The 17,889-nt window shown below is 40.6% G+C and overlaps 1 protein-coding gene across 1 annotated transcript in view; it reads right to left on the reverse strand.

Annotated features, from left to right (window-relative positions):
* PCCA (propionyl-CoA carboxylase subunit alpha) overlaps positions 1-17,889 on the reverse strand; it is a 377,769-nt gene that overhangs the window by 250,835 nt on the left and 109,045 nt on the right. Inside the window, exon 8 of the mRNA XM_055426614.1 lies at positions 1,407-1,443. Coding sequence (XP_055282589.1) covers positions 1,407-1,443 — 37 coding nt within the window. The remainder of the gene's footprint in view (positions 1-1,406; positions 1,444-17,889) is intronic.

Below are 17,889 nucleotides of genomic sequence, written 5' to 3' on the forward strand. Positions count from 1 at the left end.
ATTGTGACAAACCAGTGTAATTCAAGATTTTATCCTAATCTCTTTGTATTTCTCAAAAATTCCTCCAAATATTCTGCTCTTTCTGTGTAGATACTACTGTGATATTACTATTACGTCCTATTACACAGACAATAATAATACCTAAACGAGAACTCGAAAGATGACTTTTGACATTTAGAAGTACACAACGGAATAAAATTATTTTAGGAGAGTGTCTGCAAAAGCCAGCAGATAGGTTAAAGCCTCTTAGGCTATGAGGAATGCCAGTGATTTCAAATCACAGAGAGAAACTGCTGATTTTCTTAAAGACATAAACCCCAAAACAGGCCCATGTAGTTCAACTTATTCAGAATCTAGCAAATCTTCCTGTGAAGTACTGAAATGCTTTTTGAAACTGTTGATGAGCCTGGAGAAATGATTAAATGAAGAGCTGTTACAGTCAGATAAAATAAGATTTTCTGGGGTCTGGTCTCAAGCCCAGGACCTGTATCAGTCAAATCAGCCAAATCAACGTTCTCTGAATGAATAAAAAAACTTTAAACAATCAATCTAATGAGAAAACAGGACTAAAGAAATGTTAATGTGGGGTGCTGAAAAGCTTGGCTCTATCAATCCAGAAATGCTAAGATGCTGGGAATTCCTAGCTATCAAACATTGTCTAATCTCTCTCATATTCCTACAATTTCTATCAAATGTAAACAAATATGAACTGATTAATACAACACTGCAGTTATTCAACAGTAGTACTAATCCATGATAATGGTAGCCCCTTGCATTTTCTTAATTACCAGGTACTAAAAATATACTAGTTGTCAAGAGTGCCAGGGATATTTTTGAAAATAAAAGGCAGGAAGCACTGGCCCAGTGCAATTATACATAAAACAGGCAAGTAAAACAGTCATTAAAATGTTCTTCAGTTTACCTTTTACTCCAGGATAGAATATTCTTTTCTAATCTCTCACATTCTATTTTCTCTTTCCTAGCAAGATTATAAAGTTGATATTTAACATCTTAGAAAAAGGTAAAAACTTGAAGAGCCTTGTCAAAGAGGGAATTCTCATTTTAATCATGAGTGCCCTTAAGTAACTTGTGGTCGACTCCATATATATAAACTTGCATTCCATCCAGTCTCAAGAACTTAATCGATTAAGACAATTCCTTCTTTTAATTAGCCAGTGACTTCATCTTACAAAAGAACTATCATGAAGGTCAAACTACTCTTTAAAGTTCACATTAATAATAGAATATGGTGACGCTGCTGATAAATTCTTCCAGAGGAACAACTCATCAGAAACCTGAAACTATTAAAGTACTATTTGCTCCCTGGGAATTAGGTATTACGTGTTTACTCAACCGTATCTGCTCAAAGACATAGAAACTCGACCAAAGTTAATTTAAGAACTTACCAATTTCCCTTGCAATTCTGACAGCTTCATCTGCATCCTGAAAAAGCAGGAAATGAGACTCAACATTAATCCCATCAGCCATTGCACAATGTCTTTAGGGCAGTCATATATTGCACTACTGTCTCCTCCGATTCATTTAATGTTCAATTTTACAACCTTCTAACTCTTTTCAGTCAGAGAAATGTAAAATTAATACCATAAGTGGAATGTAAATTCTACCTCATCATTATTATATTAAGAAACTCAAAGCAGTTGGAAATGAGCTGGCAGGAAGCACTACCAGAAATTCCAAATGATTTGGTGCAGTGGCTGGAATTTAAGGGCAGAATTTAGATGTTTACAATCAATACTGGATCATAAATCAGATCATTAAAGCTTGTCCACAGCCAGCTTGTTTCTGTCTCTGATATACGTCATGTTTTCCTTGATTCTGTCAGCAGGGGGAGTTGATTCTCTATTGTTTGGGAGGAGGGCGACAGATTTTCCAGAAATAAAATAACTAAATTTCCAGTATCTATAGGAATTGACAATTGTTCCCCTCAAAAAAATTCCTCCATTACTTTTTTTTTCATCTTTTTTTTGGGTAAATAATTTTATCTTTACCAGTTGCACCTTGTTAATAGAAATTAAAATTCTTAAATTCCATGAACTATCTAGTAGGGGGAAAACTTCCCAAAAGCCAAGGAAAGGAAATGCATTCTAAAACAGCACACAGTTAACACTGTAAGTCAACTTTATTTCAATAACAAATAAAACAGTACAAGGTAAGATTTTATGAATGCAAGGATTAGTCATTGCTAAATAGCGACCAATGCTATTGAATGCACAAAATCTTGCCTTGAATCTAAACTATTTCATTGATCATTAACTCTCACCTAACACACCCAACATAGGACATTCCCGATACATTTCCCCCATAAACAGCAAAGAAATGCTGAAAAGATGTTAAATTCAAGTAAATCCTAGTAAATTTAACGTTTTAAATAATCTGGTGACATAAACTATCACAAGGAATGACAATAATGTTTTGAAACCACTGGCTGGTAAGAAAGCCTGAATTTTTGGAAAATAACTTTAAACTATCAAAGTAAACACTGGTATTTTTTTTAAGCTTTTACGTTAATACTTTAAAAATGTAGAGTAACCATGTCAGAATCCTCCCCCAAAATGGGGGGCGGGGGTTGTTTATAACTGGTTCATTCATGTCTAATAAAAAAAAAAATCTTCCTTAAAAGTCTTCAGTACCTAATAACATCCCTTGAATAAGGAGGTTGGCAGGGGAAGTTGTCAGAAAAATTTAATTTCCTTTCATTAGCCAGTCTGCTCCACAAATAGGTGCTTGTTAAGTTCAAAGCAGTCCTGAAAGCGACATCAGTTTTAAGTCTTTTTTTTTTTAAACTCCAAGCAGTCACATCTGCTAATGAGATTTTCCAAATAACAATTGTTTTCAAGTCAGAGATAAATCCATACTTCCCATTCTATCCCCCTCCCCGCAAAAAAAAAAAAAAAAAAAAAATCAAGGTTTACTGCTTTATATTACACCTTGCTGTTTTTGCTGACCCTACATTCTCCAAATTTTAGCTTAAAGGGATAAAATTCCATGAAAAGGGTCATTTAAGAATGTTAGTGGTTTCCACACATTGAGTTTGAAGGTTCTTTGTTCAAGCCACTGACAGTTATTGGAGAATACTTCCCCTTAATAGCCTCTCTGTCAGGAAGTGTTAAACCTGCCAAATGCAGACAATTAGTGCCTCGCGAACAAAATACAGGAAGAGTGCTGGCTGATGGAGACTGGATTATAAGAAGTCTAGAAGGAAACTTTTAACATGTCTTTTCTTTCAAACATATAATAGTATATTTGCAAAATATATTCAAAGAAAAAAATAAACCCTTCTATCTAAAAGGTTCATTACCTTGAGAGAACTAACAGGCAAATATTAGCTCATTAGTAATATTTTAACATGCATTTATATATAAATATTATGGATGGACTGTGTACTAAGAGAGGTATCATTTACACAAAGCAAAACTTCCAAAAATTCTTCAGCTGTTACAAATCCAAGTCTTGTATAAACCATCACAAAATAATCTTGTGTCTTAACTAATCGGTAATGCTTAAGTTTTCCTACTATGAAAAGCAAATTCACTAAATGACCTTCCAAGTAAAATCAAACAGTCTTTAAAATTAGCTTTTCACCTGTCATTCATTCATTGCAGAATTATTTTGTTGAGAACACATTATGTACTAGACACTAAAAACCTCTATTACCAGTTTCAATAATAAACTATTAAGTATACCTGGCTCCAATATGTTCTTTCAGCACATATATTTATAAAACTACTTTTAAAGGGATAAAAAGCCCAATATAGCTCAAAATTCAATGGCACTGACACATCCCACAGTGTAACCTCCGTGTAGGGCTGAAAGTGAGGGAAGTTGATAAGTTGCTCAGTCATGTCTGACTCTTTGCGACCCCCATGGACTGTAGTCCGCCAAGCTCCTCTGTCCATGGGATTCTCCAGGTAAGAATACTGGAGTGGGTTGCCATTTCCTTCTCCAGGGGATCTTCCCAGCCCAGAGATCGAACCAAGGACTCCTGAACTGCAGGCAGAATCTTTACCATCTGAGCCACCAGGGAAGCCCTCCCTACAGGGCTAGAGGTAGAAAAACAATTCTTAGTAAAAAGAATTAAATCAACAAGAGAAAGACCAACAGTCATCAGGAAAAAAATGGGCAAAGGATTAAATAAGGAGTTTACATTAAATGAAATTTAAAAGGGTAACATATAAAATATGTTCAACTTTAATCGTAATTACAAGACAACGTTTGAGAAGAGCCAAGAGCAGTGACCTGAAGAACTAGCACTACTCTCCCTACTGGGTATCATCTTTTTAAAAAGAAACAGTCAGTTTCTATCAAAAGTCTGAGGGCATACATCTTTCGACCCAGAAATTTCATTTTGGAAAAGTTATCCTACAGATATACTCACATGCAGCACAAAGAGACACATAAAAAAGACATTTATTATTTTCACTTGGTTGGTGGTGGTTTGGTAAGGAAAGAAAATCAGACGAAAAAAAACCCAAAAACAACTTAAAACAACTAAGGAAACTGGTAAACTGGTACCATAAATGGTACACATATCAACATGGAATCAACAGCCTTTAAAAAAATGAGATTGCTCCATATGTTCTTATTCATCCATATGTTCATTAATTTGGAAAATATTTACTGGGAGATACCACATGAAATAGATTTCACCCTCACGGAACATACAGCCAAATAAGAGAAACAGAAAAGAGAGTAAACATATCACCTGAGACTTGAAATAAATCTTACAGGGAAACCAACGGTACAGAGAGGGAGCCGGTAAGAGGGAGAACCCATTTTAGAAAGACTGCTCAGACAGGGGACTTCCAAAGTAAAATTTAAACTGAAACCCCAAAGGGAACGGCAGCTAGCCACCATGGGAAGATTAAAAAGAAAGAATTCTAGACAAAAGGAACAACATGTATGAAAACCCTAGACTAGGAAGCTCCGTACAGATGCACAGGAAGGACGTGGCAGAAAAGGGCAGGAGAAGGCATCAATACAGGTAGAAGGTGTGGTCTGTTCTGACAGGACCTTATGGGATTCGGGCCCGGTTCAAATGCCTTGGCACTAGACAGGAGAAAGATGGTTCAGATTTAGGTTTCAAGAAGACAGCTCTCACACACTAAAGAGACGCAAAATATGATATACACTGTGGGAGGAAAGGAAAGTTAAGAGGACAATACACAGCATGTGACTTCACCTACATTAAGACAGAAAAATAGGCATCAATGCTTATAAAAACTTGCGTATGGACATATTAAAAACCTCAGCTTGAGTTACTGCTCAAAAATAGGACTGAGAGCTGGGGGGAAAGCAGAAACTTTTACTTCTCACTGCATACCCTTGGTTTCACACTGAACTTTAAAAAAAATAAAATAAAGATAAAAATTTAATACTACGTTCATAATTCAAAAATTAAATCAGGGCTTCCCTGATGGCTCAATGGTAAAGAATCTACCTGCCAATACAGGGGACACGGGTTCAATCCCTGGTCCAGGAAGAGCTCACACGCCAGGGGACACCTAAGCCCGTGTGCCACAACTACAGAGCCAGTGCTCTAGAGCCTGGAAGCCGCACCGAGAGAAGCCACTGCAGAGGGAAGCCCAAGCAGCGCGACCAAGAGAAGCCCCCGCTCACCGGAACTAGAGAAAGCCCATGCACAGTAACAAGGATCCAGCGGAGCCATAAATAAAATCAATCCTTTTTAGAAAGCCAGTCTGCCACACTTGAAGGTGTTATTCCAATTATCTAACTAGTGATTTCCAGAGCACTAACTGTTAACAAAATACAGTGGTGGTGGTGGTTTAGTTGTTCAGTCATGTCCAACTCTTGCGACCCCACAGTCTACCAGGCTCCTCTGTCCATGGGATTTCTCCCAGGCAAGGATACTGGAGTGGGTTGCCATTTCCTTCTCCAGAGGATCTTCCCAACCCAGCGATTGAATCTGGGTCTCCTACACTGGCAGGTAAGTTCTTTACTGCTGAGACACCAGGGAAGCCCCACAAAATATAGTATATTCCCAATATCTGCTTCAAATTTCCATCACTTCTCACTGCCTCAGAACCAAATTTCAGCTCCTTAACTCCGTTTCCACACTTATTCCTGTCATTCTGAGCCACCAGCCCATCCTAGTCTCTCTATCCCAAAGCCAGGCACTCTCTCCAGCCTTTCCTCAGCCAACTTGGCTCAACCAGAAACTCTATTCTCCTTCACCACCTTCACCAAACCAACTCATAACACTGTATGTCCCACACTAGGCCCTGAAGGCACAGGACAGAACAAGAAAGGCTCCTCTGTAATTGTGAAAAATGACAATATTACACCCCAGCCCTTGTGTAATCTATAGCCTAGAGGAAAAGACAGATCTTAAACATGACTGCACAGCAGCTAAGCAATCAGTACCGAGAAGTGTGCTGCAGAAGCGAAGAGGGCACGTGACAACAGGGGGTCTCGAACTCAAAAACAGTCTTGAGGCTTCTCAGACGTAGTGACTGTTGAGACTTAGGAAATGAAATCACGGTGGAACACAGTCAGGGAGACTGGGGCCTGAGAGTCAGCCCACTGCAGAGTGAGGCAAGGCCTCACGAAAAAGCATGAACTCCAGCTTAAGAGCAAGTAAATGAGAGGACTCGCTTTGGCAGCCTTTGGCAGACTTTTAGCATAGAATTTACTTATTAATATTACTTGTGTATTGTCTTACCCTCTGTAGCCTCATTAAAATGTAAGGTCCAGAACAGCAGAAACCTCTGTCCTGTTGGCTCAGCGATGTATTTTCAGTGCCTAGAACAATGCGGGGCACATGCAAGAAACAGCTGTTGAGTGAAAGAAGGGATGAAGGAGCGAACAGGTGAACTCTTTAGAGAGAGGGGAGCGGGGTCTGTGGGGGCCAGCCGGGAAGCGGCAGTCTAGGTGACAGACAAATGACCGTTTCTCTTAAAGTGAGGGGCGCCTGCTTCAAGCTTCACCTAAACTCTTTACAGAGAGGGGAGCGGGGTCTGTGGGGTCCAGCCAGGAAGCGGCAGTCTAGGTGAGAGACAAATGACCATTTTCTCTTAAAGTGAGGGGTGCCTGCTTCAAGCTTCACCTAAACGTCACTCCCTTTAGAAAGCCTTTCCAGTCCTAGGCCATGTTAGGCGTCACTGCCCTGTGATCACATTACACCCTGCCCCTCCATCAGGACGGACCCTGCCACACTTCATCTCCAGGAGTGCCGTGACTAGCTCGCTCACTCTCTCTGCTGAATCCCCAGAGCTTAGCAAATCAACACATTACTTGTTGAATGAATAAACAACCATCCATCAGCCTCCAAAGAAATCGGTCTGTTGTGACAAGACGATCTCCTGAATGACTGACTGCAGTGCCAACGGCACTTCTCATCTCAGGAGCATCGACGTTAGAAGCGGGTGAACCTGTATCCAAGGAGACGGAGCAGCTTATCCAAACTCCCACATGTAAGTGACACACAGAAAGGGGATTGCTGTGCATTAACCTGGAGCAGGGGCTCAAGAGCCAGACAGGCTCCGGCTTTGCCCTAACATTTTGATGAAATACTGTCAACACTGGGCAAAACCAATTCCGGGAACTCACCCTCATGTCTTCATTCTCTCTCAGTCAAGCACTTTCCTCACTGTACCAGACAATTTCAAATTTTGAAACTTATGTTTTCAAAAAAAAAACTACTCGTAAAAAGAAATATATAATGCTACCCATATAAGGATTTTTAAATAAACATTTCATTAATTTTTTTAAAAGGTCAAACTTTACGTGGTAGTTAGCTTTCAAAATGAAGGGTCACAGTTTGAGTTATACTAAAAAGTAATAGAAAGCAGGCACACTTCAACTTAAAGATAGTAAACTTTATTTGATAAAAATGTAAAATAAGTATTAAACTTTATTTTACCAAATACACTTTGCTCTTTATTTATATAAAGTAAATCTCTTTTAAGCAGAACATCCTAACTTCTTCTACATCACAAACTTGGCAATATTTGAAGAGAAAGTAGTATTGATTCTGTTCAATACTCTTACTTTAGAACATCCTTAAGACAGTCCTCACATCTCTCAAGTGGACACTAATCCCCTTGAAATGGTAAAAGAGCCAAATATGAAAATTTTAACAGAAAGAACAAATTTGATGCTATTGCTTCCGTTAATTTTCAACTGAAGTATCTATAATATTTTCATTTTAATATCAAAGTAATAAAATTAAGAAAACACAGAAAAGTACAAAAATAAAAGAAAAACATATTAAGAATAGTAATAATCCTGATGACTTCAACTCAAGAGGTAGGAGAAATGATCCAATTACATCATTTGATTCTCTTCCTCAAGCAATAAAAATTCCTGTCATTCATTCTGTAATGCCAACCTGTCTTGAACTAAACTCAGTTTCTAAATTTATTTAATGCATGGAAACACTGATGAGGGAAGCACTGGAGGGAAGTATTAAGCTATAAATTCTAAAGCAGCAGTTCAAGAAATGGAGAAAGAGGAAAGAAGTCCACAGAACCAGTAACCATTTCTTTTACTCCTCTATTTCAGCACAACTTGCATTAAGTGAGCTTCATCATCCAGCCTAAGAATAAAAGAGTGAAAAATTCTGTTTTACAGAGAATATGGTGGGAAGGGTAGGTGATGTTGCTATAACCAAGTAAGTGAAAGTGAAACTGGTCAGTCGTGTCCGACTCTTTGCAACCACAGGGACTATAGCCTACCAGGCTCTTTCGTCCATGGAATTTTCCAGGCAACAGTTCTGGAGTGGGTTGCCATTTCCTTCTCCAGGGGATCTTCCTGACCCAGAGATCAAACCCAGGTCTCCTGCACTGCAGGCAGACACTTGACTATCTAAGCCACCAGGGAAGCCCCAAGTAAGTAGATAACAAACATGTAAAAAGAAGCTAAAAAAAAAAAAAACTGGCCGCCTTTTCTGCAAGCCTAATATACCTGCTGGGTTTCCCTGGTAGCTCAGCTGGTAAAGAATCTGCCTGCAATGCAGGAGACCCCGGTTTGATTCCTGAGTCGGAAAAATTCCCTGGAGAGGGGATAAGCCACCTACTCCAGCATTCTTGGGCTTCCCTCGTGGCTCACACAGTAAAGAATCTGCCTGCCATGTAGGAGACCTGGGTTCGATCCCTGGGTTGGGAAGATCCCCTGGAGAAGGGCATGGCAACCCACTCCAGGGTAGAATCCCATGGACAAAGGAGCCTGGCAGGCCACGGCCCAGACGCAACTGAGCAACTAACCACAGTGTACCTGTTAATGATCTACAGCATCCACCTGTGAGGCAGCGAGGCCCAGTAGCTAAGAGCAACGGTGCTGGGGCCAAAAGGCATGGGCTCCGATGAGGACTCATTGACAGTGAATGCATTACCTACCAGTGTGCCTCTCTCTGGAATTAGGTTTTCTCATCTGTAGGATGGGCACAGTATCTCGTAGGGGTTATTAAGAAGATGAAATCAGTAACAGATGAAACACACTAGAATAGAGTCTGGCAAGAAGTAAGCACTCAGGGTTGGCAATCTGATAAAATGGGCAGCCCGTACCCCCAACTATCAAGTGTGGTTCTCTCCTGCTTGGCCCTGGGTGTTCTATCCTGGGATCACCACTCACTCTGAAACTGCATGATACAGAATACAGAACTAATACTGGTGCTACAACACCACAAAAAACGTGTCCAGGCACCTCCAGCGCACTTGCCTGGATCAGCTGATCTGTGTACTCTGCCCAGTGGGCCAGTGGGGCTTGTCTTGGGTGGGGAAGGGACGGAAAACCTGTAACAAAGACGCAGATTCAAACAGTCCTCCACAATACCGAACACCCCATTTCTTTCTACAGCGATGCTGGTGTCAAACACCAGCTCCACCATCTGCGATTCAGACCACACCTCTCCTCCCTCTCTCACCACAGACAGCCTACTTACCAACCCCAAATTCTGGGCTCACTGGACCCAAGTCCTGCTACTCATCTGTACAGGCAGCTATTTGGGAGTTTACTTACATCAGCTGGTTTTTGAACAAAACATTGACTGCTTTTGAAGGAAAAAAAAAAAAATCACTGCTTCAAGACATATGGGGAAATGTTCTATCTGTGCACAAAAAGCTATACACCCTCAATTCAGTCCAGTCACTCAGTGTGTCCGACTCTTTGTGACCCCATGGACTGCAGCACACCAGGCTTCCCTGTCCATCACCAACTCTTGGAGCTTTATATACACTCAAGTCATATACAAAAATAAAGCAGAACTTCCAACAATCCTGGGCTCAAGAAATAGGTTCCCGCTGATATGTTTTCCAGATAACTCCTAGTCAAACAGAACACTCCTTCTGCTTAATTTATTTGCAAATCTAAATTTTAGCACACATTTCCCTAATCATAAAACAGCGTAATAAACAGAGCTGAATGAATCTTTTTTCTCGAAAATATAGTCTCTGAAGCAAAATCGGGAAAGTTACTCTTGGTTTAGCAGGGAAAAAGGATACTGATGTCTAACAGTATACTTTTTGATTACTAGGAAAGAGCTTTTCTTTTTTGGTTTTTTAAATAATTCCCTTCCCTGTAGTTTTTTGTAGTTATTATTTGGCTCTTTCTACTAAAGCAAAAGTGCAGTGTTGAAAATCTGGCTAATGAGGTGATAAAAATAATTACTACTGTGAACCTATAGTGTAAACCTCATTCAACTACGTTACCATAACTCTGAGATGCAAACATTACTGTTCTGTCTTACAAAGCAACAGAAACTCAGATAAGTTTAATAAATATCCCAAGAAAAAAGTAGGTATTAGAAGCAAACAAAGCCATTTAACCACTGGTGAGTCCTCCCTCTGCTTCAGCCCTGACATCTAAGGGATCATGAAATCTTCAGCCTCCAGTGTTTCCCTACACCGCCTACTTGGCTCCATCCTAACACCTTACTTTAGGCCCCCATCATTTCTTGTCGGTATTAAAGAAAATGCATTCTAACTGGCCCACCGACAAGCTTTGCACTGCTCTAATCCGTTTCCCACATCACAACTCAAAATAAGTTTTCTAATTCTACAATTTTGATGTTAGCTCTTCTACATGAAACCAGAGACTCCCAAAGCCACAAAAATGACGCCCAAGCACAGCATTCAAGGCCACACGTGGGTTCATTCACTCAGTCGTGTCTAACTCTGCAAACCTGTGGACTGTAGCCCACCAGGCTCCTCTGTCCATGGGATTTCCCAGGCAAGAATACTGGAGTGGGTTGCTGTTTCCTCCTCCAGGAGAATCTTCCCGACCCAGGGATCGAACCCGCCTCTCCTGTGTCTCCTGTGCTGCAGGTGGATTCTTTGCCACCGAACCACCAGAGAAGCCCCGAGACCACACATATCTGGATCCTAATTATCTGTTCAGCCCCGTCTTACTACAGCCCCTCACAGGGCATCCCCACAGTTTTTTAAAGCTCCTGTGGTTGCCCAGCTCTGACAAGGCATTTTCACTGACCATAAAGCTGTGTTTCCATCATTAGCCTGACTTTTTTAGCTAACTCATACTCAGACTTCAGGTGTCACTTAAATATCCTTCCTGTGGAAGTTCTGCCATGACGCCCTGAAACAAGGTTAGGGGCCCCACGCACTCTTAGCCTCATGTTATTAAAATGTATTAAATTGCCTGTCTACCTGTAGGTCTCCCTAAGGGGAGCTGAAGCTCTTTGAATTCAGGGTCTGTGGCTGGTTGTTGTTGTTGCTGTTTTAGCCAAACAAGTAGTTGGGATTCCAACCCTGCCTACTGGTGGCTTCAGAAAAACACTCTTCATTCTGTTCTCAAGCCCCTGCTGCTGATGCTTCTGCTGCTAAGTCACTTCAGTCGTGTCCGACTCTGTGTGACCCCATAGACGGCAGTCCACCAGGCTCCCCCGTCCCTGGGATTCTCCAGGCAACAACACTGGAGTGGGTTGCCATTTCCTTCTCCAATGTGTGAAAGTGAAAAGTGAAAGTGAAGTCGCTCAGTCATGTCTGACTCGTAGCGACCCCATGGACTGCAGCCTACCAGGCTCATCCGTCCATGAGATTTTCTAGGCAAGAGTACTGGAGTGGCTTGCCAGTCAGTGCCTTCTCCGCAAGCCCCTGAGATCTAGTTAATTAAGATACTGAATACAGTGAAAGGCAAATACTTGATACCAGATGAGGACCTGAATACTTGACTACTTTAAGTAACACTTGAAAATAACAGTTTCTCTCTCATGAAAAGAGCAATTCAAGAACAAGACAAAAGGAAATCATTCCAGAAGACTCCTTAAGTACAACACACAATGGTTTAAAATGTGGTAAACCATCTCCATGGAACCCCCAAATACCAATCAATTATTCAAACAGAAAAGGAGCAAATGTTTTAAAGAGAGAGATAGCAACGGAAACCACATTAATCTACTCAAGCACTTGCAGGGGAAAAAGGCAGAACATAGTTGCCAAGAAAAAGAACTGCCTTAAAAATACCACAGATCAATGGGGAGAAGAAAGAATGGATTTTAAAAAGATGGAATTATCTATAATTAGCACATATAGTCTTCCAAAGCAAGAGTACTGCTTAATGCAGTTGCTAAAACTACAAGGTAATCCAAAAATTTTACACTATTTATCTGCATCAGCAAACCTCTGTCTGCATAGACACCATCAAAAACAATCTTTTACCTAACAAATCTAAACTACAAAATGTGAAAAGTAGTACAGTTTCAAATTAAAGTGGAGTTACTATAGGATTCTAAAATAATCAAATTTAAAAGAAAAAAATGCATTGCTTCTTATATCAGAAATGATTAAAAGCAAACTAAAAATAAAACTAGTATTAAAATTTATCTGAAAAACAAAAGGGCATTCTGTAAAATTATTTTTTAAATATTTATCTGAAAACTATATACTACAGATTCAACTTCAGCTTAACAAATTCATTCAGACAAGAGGTGTTTGGAACTGTACACCACAGTCAAAGTTTAACACAGGCAATGAAAACCCATCATTATTTAAGAGTATTAAGAGGATCTTAAAAATCATCTAAGGCATACAAGGAGACAATAGTGAAAAACAGTGGATTTCTTTTCCTCAACTTTCTACTTTTCCCTACTTTCCAAATTAAGAGAGGTTGGAAATTCAAATTCAGTTTGTCGAATGAAGCCTCCCCGAACAGAAAACCAAGAACACCTGTTGATGAAGCAAAACCAAGCTTACGATTAATAACACCTACTACAGTAAAGGACACTATCATTTTGAGGCAATTCTGGAGGTTTCACTGGGATCAGTTCAAGGCCTGCTAAAAGGCACAGTTCCAGATCCTAGCTTCAAAAACTGCTCTTTTCCTCTGATACCCACAGAGCACCCCACCCAGGGATCTCCCCAACCACACATGGAGAAAATTTTCACATTGGGGAGAGCTCCAAAAAAAAAAAAAAAATCAACATTTTTTTGTTCAAAGTCCATAAGACCAAGTTCACTGGGAAGCAGACGAGCATGGGACCTACAAGTTCACCTTCATGCAGGTTCAAGGAGCCAGTGAGTTCAGAAGGTTTCAAGGGTGTTCAAACAGGACAAAATCTGCATTGAAACCTATCATATCAAAACCTTGAGGACTTTCCTCTGTTTTTTGTCCATGGGATTCTGGGGCTGGTAGATTTCCCTTCCAAATGCTCAACCACCAAGGCCCTGCACATAGTCAGGTCTCTGATTAGAGATGGCCAACCACAATTTGATAAGCCAGTATAAGATGTTCATAGGAGGTTTGCCTCAGGCTGCCTAAGCTGTGAGTCAGACTACTTCTCCTCAAACATATTAAATATGTAACCCAAACTCCTGTTCTTATATTTCTACATGGCATGATTTCACCAAGTATAATTTAGAATTACAATAGATTCTTTCAAAAGTTTTTGGTATGAGAGGTTAATTTGAGAGGCACCATAGGGAAAAACAGGGGTGCAAACTCTCAAACATCTAGAATTTTTGCATTTTTAAAATCAACATGAAGAAGCTTCCAGAAGAAATTCAAATGCCAAATCTGTTTCCTTATGAAATTCACAGGGAAGACAAGGTTCATACAGAACAGCAAAGGCACAGAAAAAGCCAAATGAAAAATGCTAAAAACTTACAACTCTCTCAAACCTACTGGTCTTCATCCAGCTCTTCCCGTTTCTTTATTCCATGTTCCTCTGCTTTCCCCTACCCTGTTCTTCTTCCTCTGACTTGCTCCCCTTTTCTCCTGGCTGACCAGAAACTTGTCAAATGAGGGCAAGTTACTATGGCTGAAGTAAACCTCGATCTCATTCTGAACTGAGAAGCAGTATCAAAGATTTCCCAAAGCCTCCACAAAAGAGAAGTTTATAGAGAAACAGAGTAATCTGAGTGTATAATCTAAGGTACCCAAGTTTATACCAGCTGGTTCATACTGCTAGCAAGAGCCTCAGACAGAAAATACTGGATTAGCGGGGAGAAGAGGAAGACCCTGAGAGCGACTTGAGACCCCTAACCACATAGAAACAGAGGTTTAGAAAAACTATACATGATGGGCAAGGTCTTTGGGAGACTACCACCAAAATCTGCCCTGTGAAGTTACGCTGGACTCTAGTGCAGTTCTGCTGGCAGAGAGAGGAAAGTCCTCTGGAGACGTCAGAGATGGCCTCTTAAATGCCCTTTGACAGGAATCAAGGGGAGATCCTAAAGCACTTGCAAACCTAGCTCTCCATGTTTTGTGAGCAACCTTAAACCAGAAATGGGAAATTTCATGAATTAAAAACTGGATGGAAAACAGCCACATTTCAGGTCTTCAATTTCATACTATACATTTTAAAGGAGCCTCAAAACGAAAGCAGAATAAGGCCCAGAATAAACTAATGCCCTTACAGATAAAATCAGATGCTCCCATTCCAGATATTAAAATAGTCTTCTGATAAAGACACTGGCAGATTTTGTAACCAGAAGTGACAATCAGTAAACAATTGCTTGGAATTAGCCAAGAAAATGAAGGAAAAAACTATAACAGACAGTGTTTCAAAAGTGAATCAAGTACCCATTTCACCCATCACCTCAAAAGGAGAAATTTCACTAATTACTAATTGTTGTACCGCTGGTATACCTTAAATCCCACCACTGTTACACAAGCCCTCTCTGTCAACAAAGTACTCAGATTATCTCTAATACTTGTCACACTTTCCATGTGCCAGTACCCAGCTTTGAATCTTTATTCAAGGAACATTCTGGTGGCAACCCACTCCAATATTCTAGACTGGAAAATTCCATGGACGGAGGAGCCTGGCAGGCTACTGTCCATAGGGTCGCAAACAGTCGGACACACCCGAGCAACTTCACTTCTCCTTTCTCCTATGAGACACTAGACTCATTGACTCATAAGAAAGAACGCAAATAGAATTTTTAGATCAAATGCTCTCCTAATGACCTCTTCTGTGAACTCCTGAGGACTCTGACAAAATTAATTTGGACTCCAAGCCCAAACAGAGTATCTCAAGAAGGCCAGATTTCTTGTTCTGTATATATGTATTTATTTATGTATAAAAACATACAATTATTCTGGCAGAAGTATTAGGGCTGAATAGATCAAGGTTCAGAAAACCACTACTCAAATGCTGGGCTTTCCTGGTGGCTCAGATGGTAAAGAATTTGCCTGCAATGAAGGAGACCCGGGTTCAATTCCTGGGTCAAGAAGATCTCCTGGAGGTGGTTACCCACTTGAGTATTCTTGCCTGGAGAATTCCATGGACAGAAGAGCCTGATGGACTACAATTCACAGAGTCACAGAGAGTCAGACACGACCGAGTAACTAACACATTCAGACCCTCTGAGATGAGAATGTAAGGAAGGACGAAAACCCAACAGCTGACGGCCTAATCAAGAAAACACTTATGCTCTTCTTGGGGTCCATCAAGGCTGCAATCAAGGTATGGGCCAGACAGCATTTTCATTTAGAGACTCAACTGGGGACAAATTCAACATCATTCAAGGGACTGGCAGAATTTATTTCCTTGTGGCTGGAGAACTGACGGCCCCACCTTTCTGCGGCTAGGAATGGAGATCACCTTCACTCTGATCCTCGGACAGTTTCTGCCGTTCACTGCCATGTGGGTTTCCTCAATACGGCTACCTTCTTCATCAAGCTAAAACCTAGAATCTGTTCTCCAGTCTCCCAGAAAGGAGTCTTTTAGGATAAAACACTATTACAAGGAGTGACACTCAACTACTTTGCCCTATTAAAGCAAGTGAAAGCACTGATATTTCATCACCTTTGACATATAATGTAACTTAATTAAGGGAGTGACATGCCGTCACCCTTTGCCATAGTCTCTGAGTGAGGGAGGTGAGTCACGGCAAACTGAAGAAAAGGGGACTACACAAAGGTGTGGATGCCTGGAAGGTCCTCAAAAACTTAAACACAGAATCATCATATGACTCAGCAGTTCTACTCCTGAGTATATATCCAAAAGAACTTCAAACAGATATTCAACACTATACCTGCACATAACTGTTCACAGCAAGAATATTCACAACCACCAAAATATAAAAATAACTCAAATGTCCACTAACCAATAAATACATTTCTTACAGAAACAAAAACAAGCCAAAAAAAAACACAAAAACCCAGTGGTATCGTCATGCAAGGGATTATTATTCATCCATAAAATCAGGGATGAAATACTGATGCATGCTACAACACGAATCCTGTATTCTGCTTCACTTACTATTAAGCATATCTAAAGTTCTTATTTTCATATACAGTATTTACAGTTATAGAAGATTTAATTTCGTTGTAGGTTCAAATTCTCTGGTGAAATTCTGTATATGTTTAGCTATTTTCTCCACATTTCCCCCAAACTTAACACAGTTCAGTTCAGTCGCTCAGTCATGTCCAACTCTTTGCAACCCCATGAATCGCAGCACGCCAGACCTCCCTGTCCATAACCAACTCCCAGAGTCCACCCAAACTCATGTGCATCGAGTCAGTGATACCATCCAGCCATCTCATCCTCTATCGTCCCCTTCTCCTCCAGCCCCCAATCCCTCCCAGCATCAGGCTCTTTTCAACTCTTCATATGAGGTGGCCAAAGTATTGGAGTTTCAGCCTCAGCATCAGTCCTTCCAATGAACACCCAGGACTGATCTCCTCTAGGATGGACTGGTTGGATCTTCTTGCAGTCCAAGGGACTCTCAAGAGTCTTCTCCAACACCACAGTTCAAAAGCATCAATTCTTCGGCACTCAGCTTTCTTCACAGTACAACTCTCAAATCCATACATGACCACGGGAAAAACCATAGCCTTGACTAGACAGACCTTGGTTGGCAAAGTAATGTCTCTGCCTTTTAATATGCTGTCTACGTTGGTCATAACTTTCCTTCCAAGGAGTAAGCGTCTTTTAATTTCATGGCTGCAATCAGCATCTGCAGTGATTTTGGAGCCCCAAAACATAAAGTCTGACACTGTTTCCACTGTTTCCCCATCTATTTCCCATTAAGTGATGGGACCAGATGCCATGATCTTTGTTTTCTGAATGTTGAGCTTCAAGCCAACTTTTTCACTCTCCTCTTTCACTTTCATCAAGAGGCTTTTTAGTTCCTCTTCACTTTCTGCCATAAGGGTGGTGTCATCTGCATATCTGAGGTTATTGATATTTCTCCCGGCAATCTTGATTCCAGCTTGTGCTTCTTCCAGCCCAGCGTTCCTCATGATGTACTCTGCATATAAGTTAAATAAGCAGGGTGACAATACACAACCTTGACGTACACCTTTTCCTATTTGGAACCAGTCTGTTGTTCCATGTCCAGTTCTAACTGTTGCTTCCTGACCTGCATACAGGTTTCTCAAGAGGCAGGTCAGGTGGTCTGGTATTCCCATCACTTTCAGGATTTTCCACAGTTTGTTGTGACCCACACAGTC

This window comes from Moschus berezovskii, chromosome 13, assembly GCF_049115385.1.
Source record: "Moschus berezovskii isolate FMDL1 chromosome 13, NW_MosBer_1.0, whole genome shotgun sequence".
NCBI lineage: Eukaryota > Metazoa > Chordata > Mammalia > Artiodactyla > Moschidae > Moschus > Moschus berezovskii.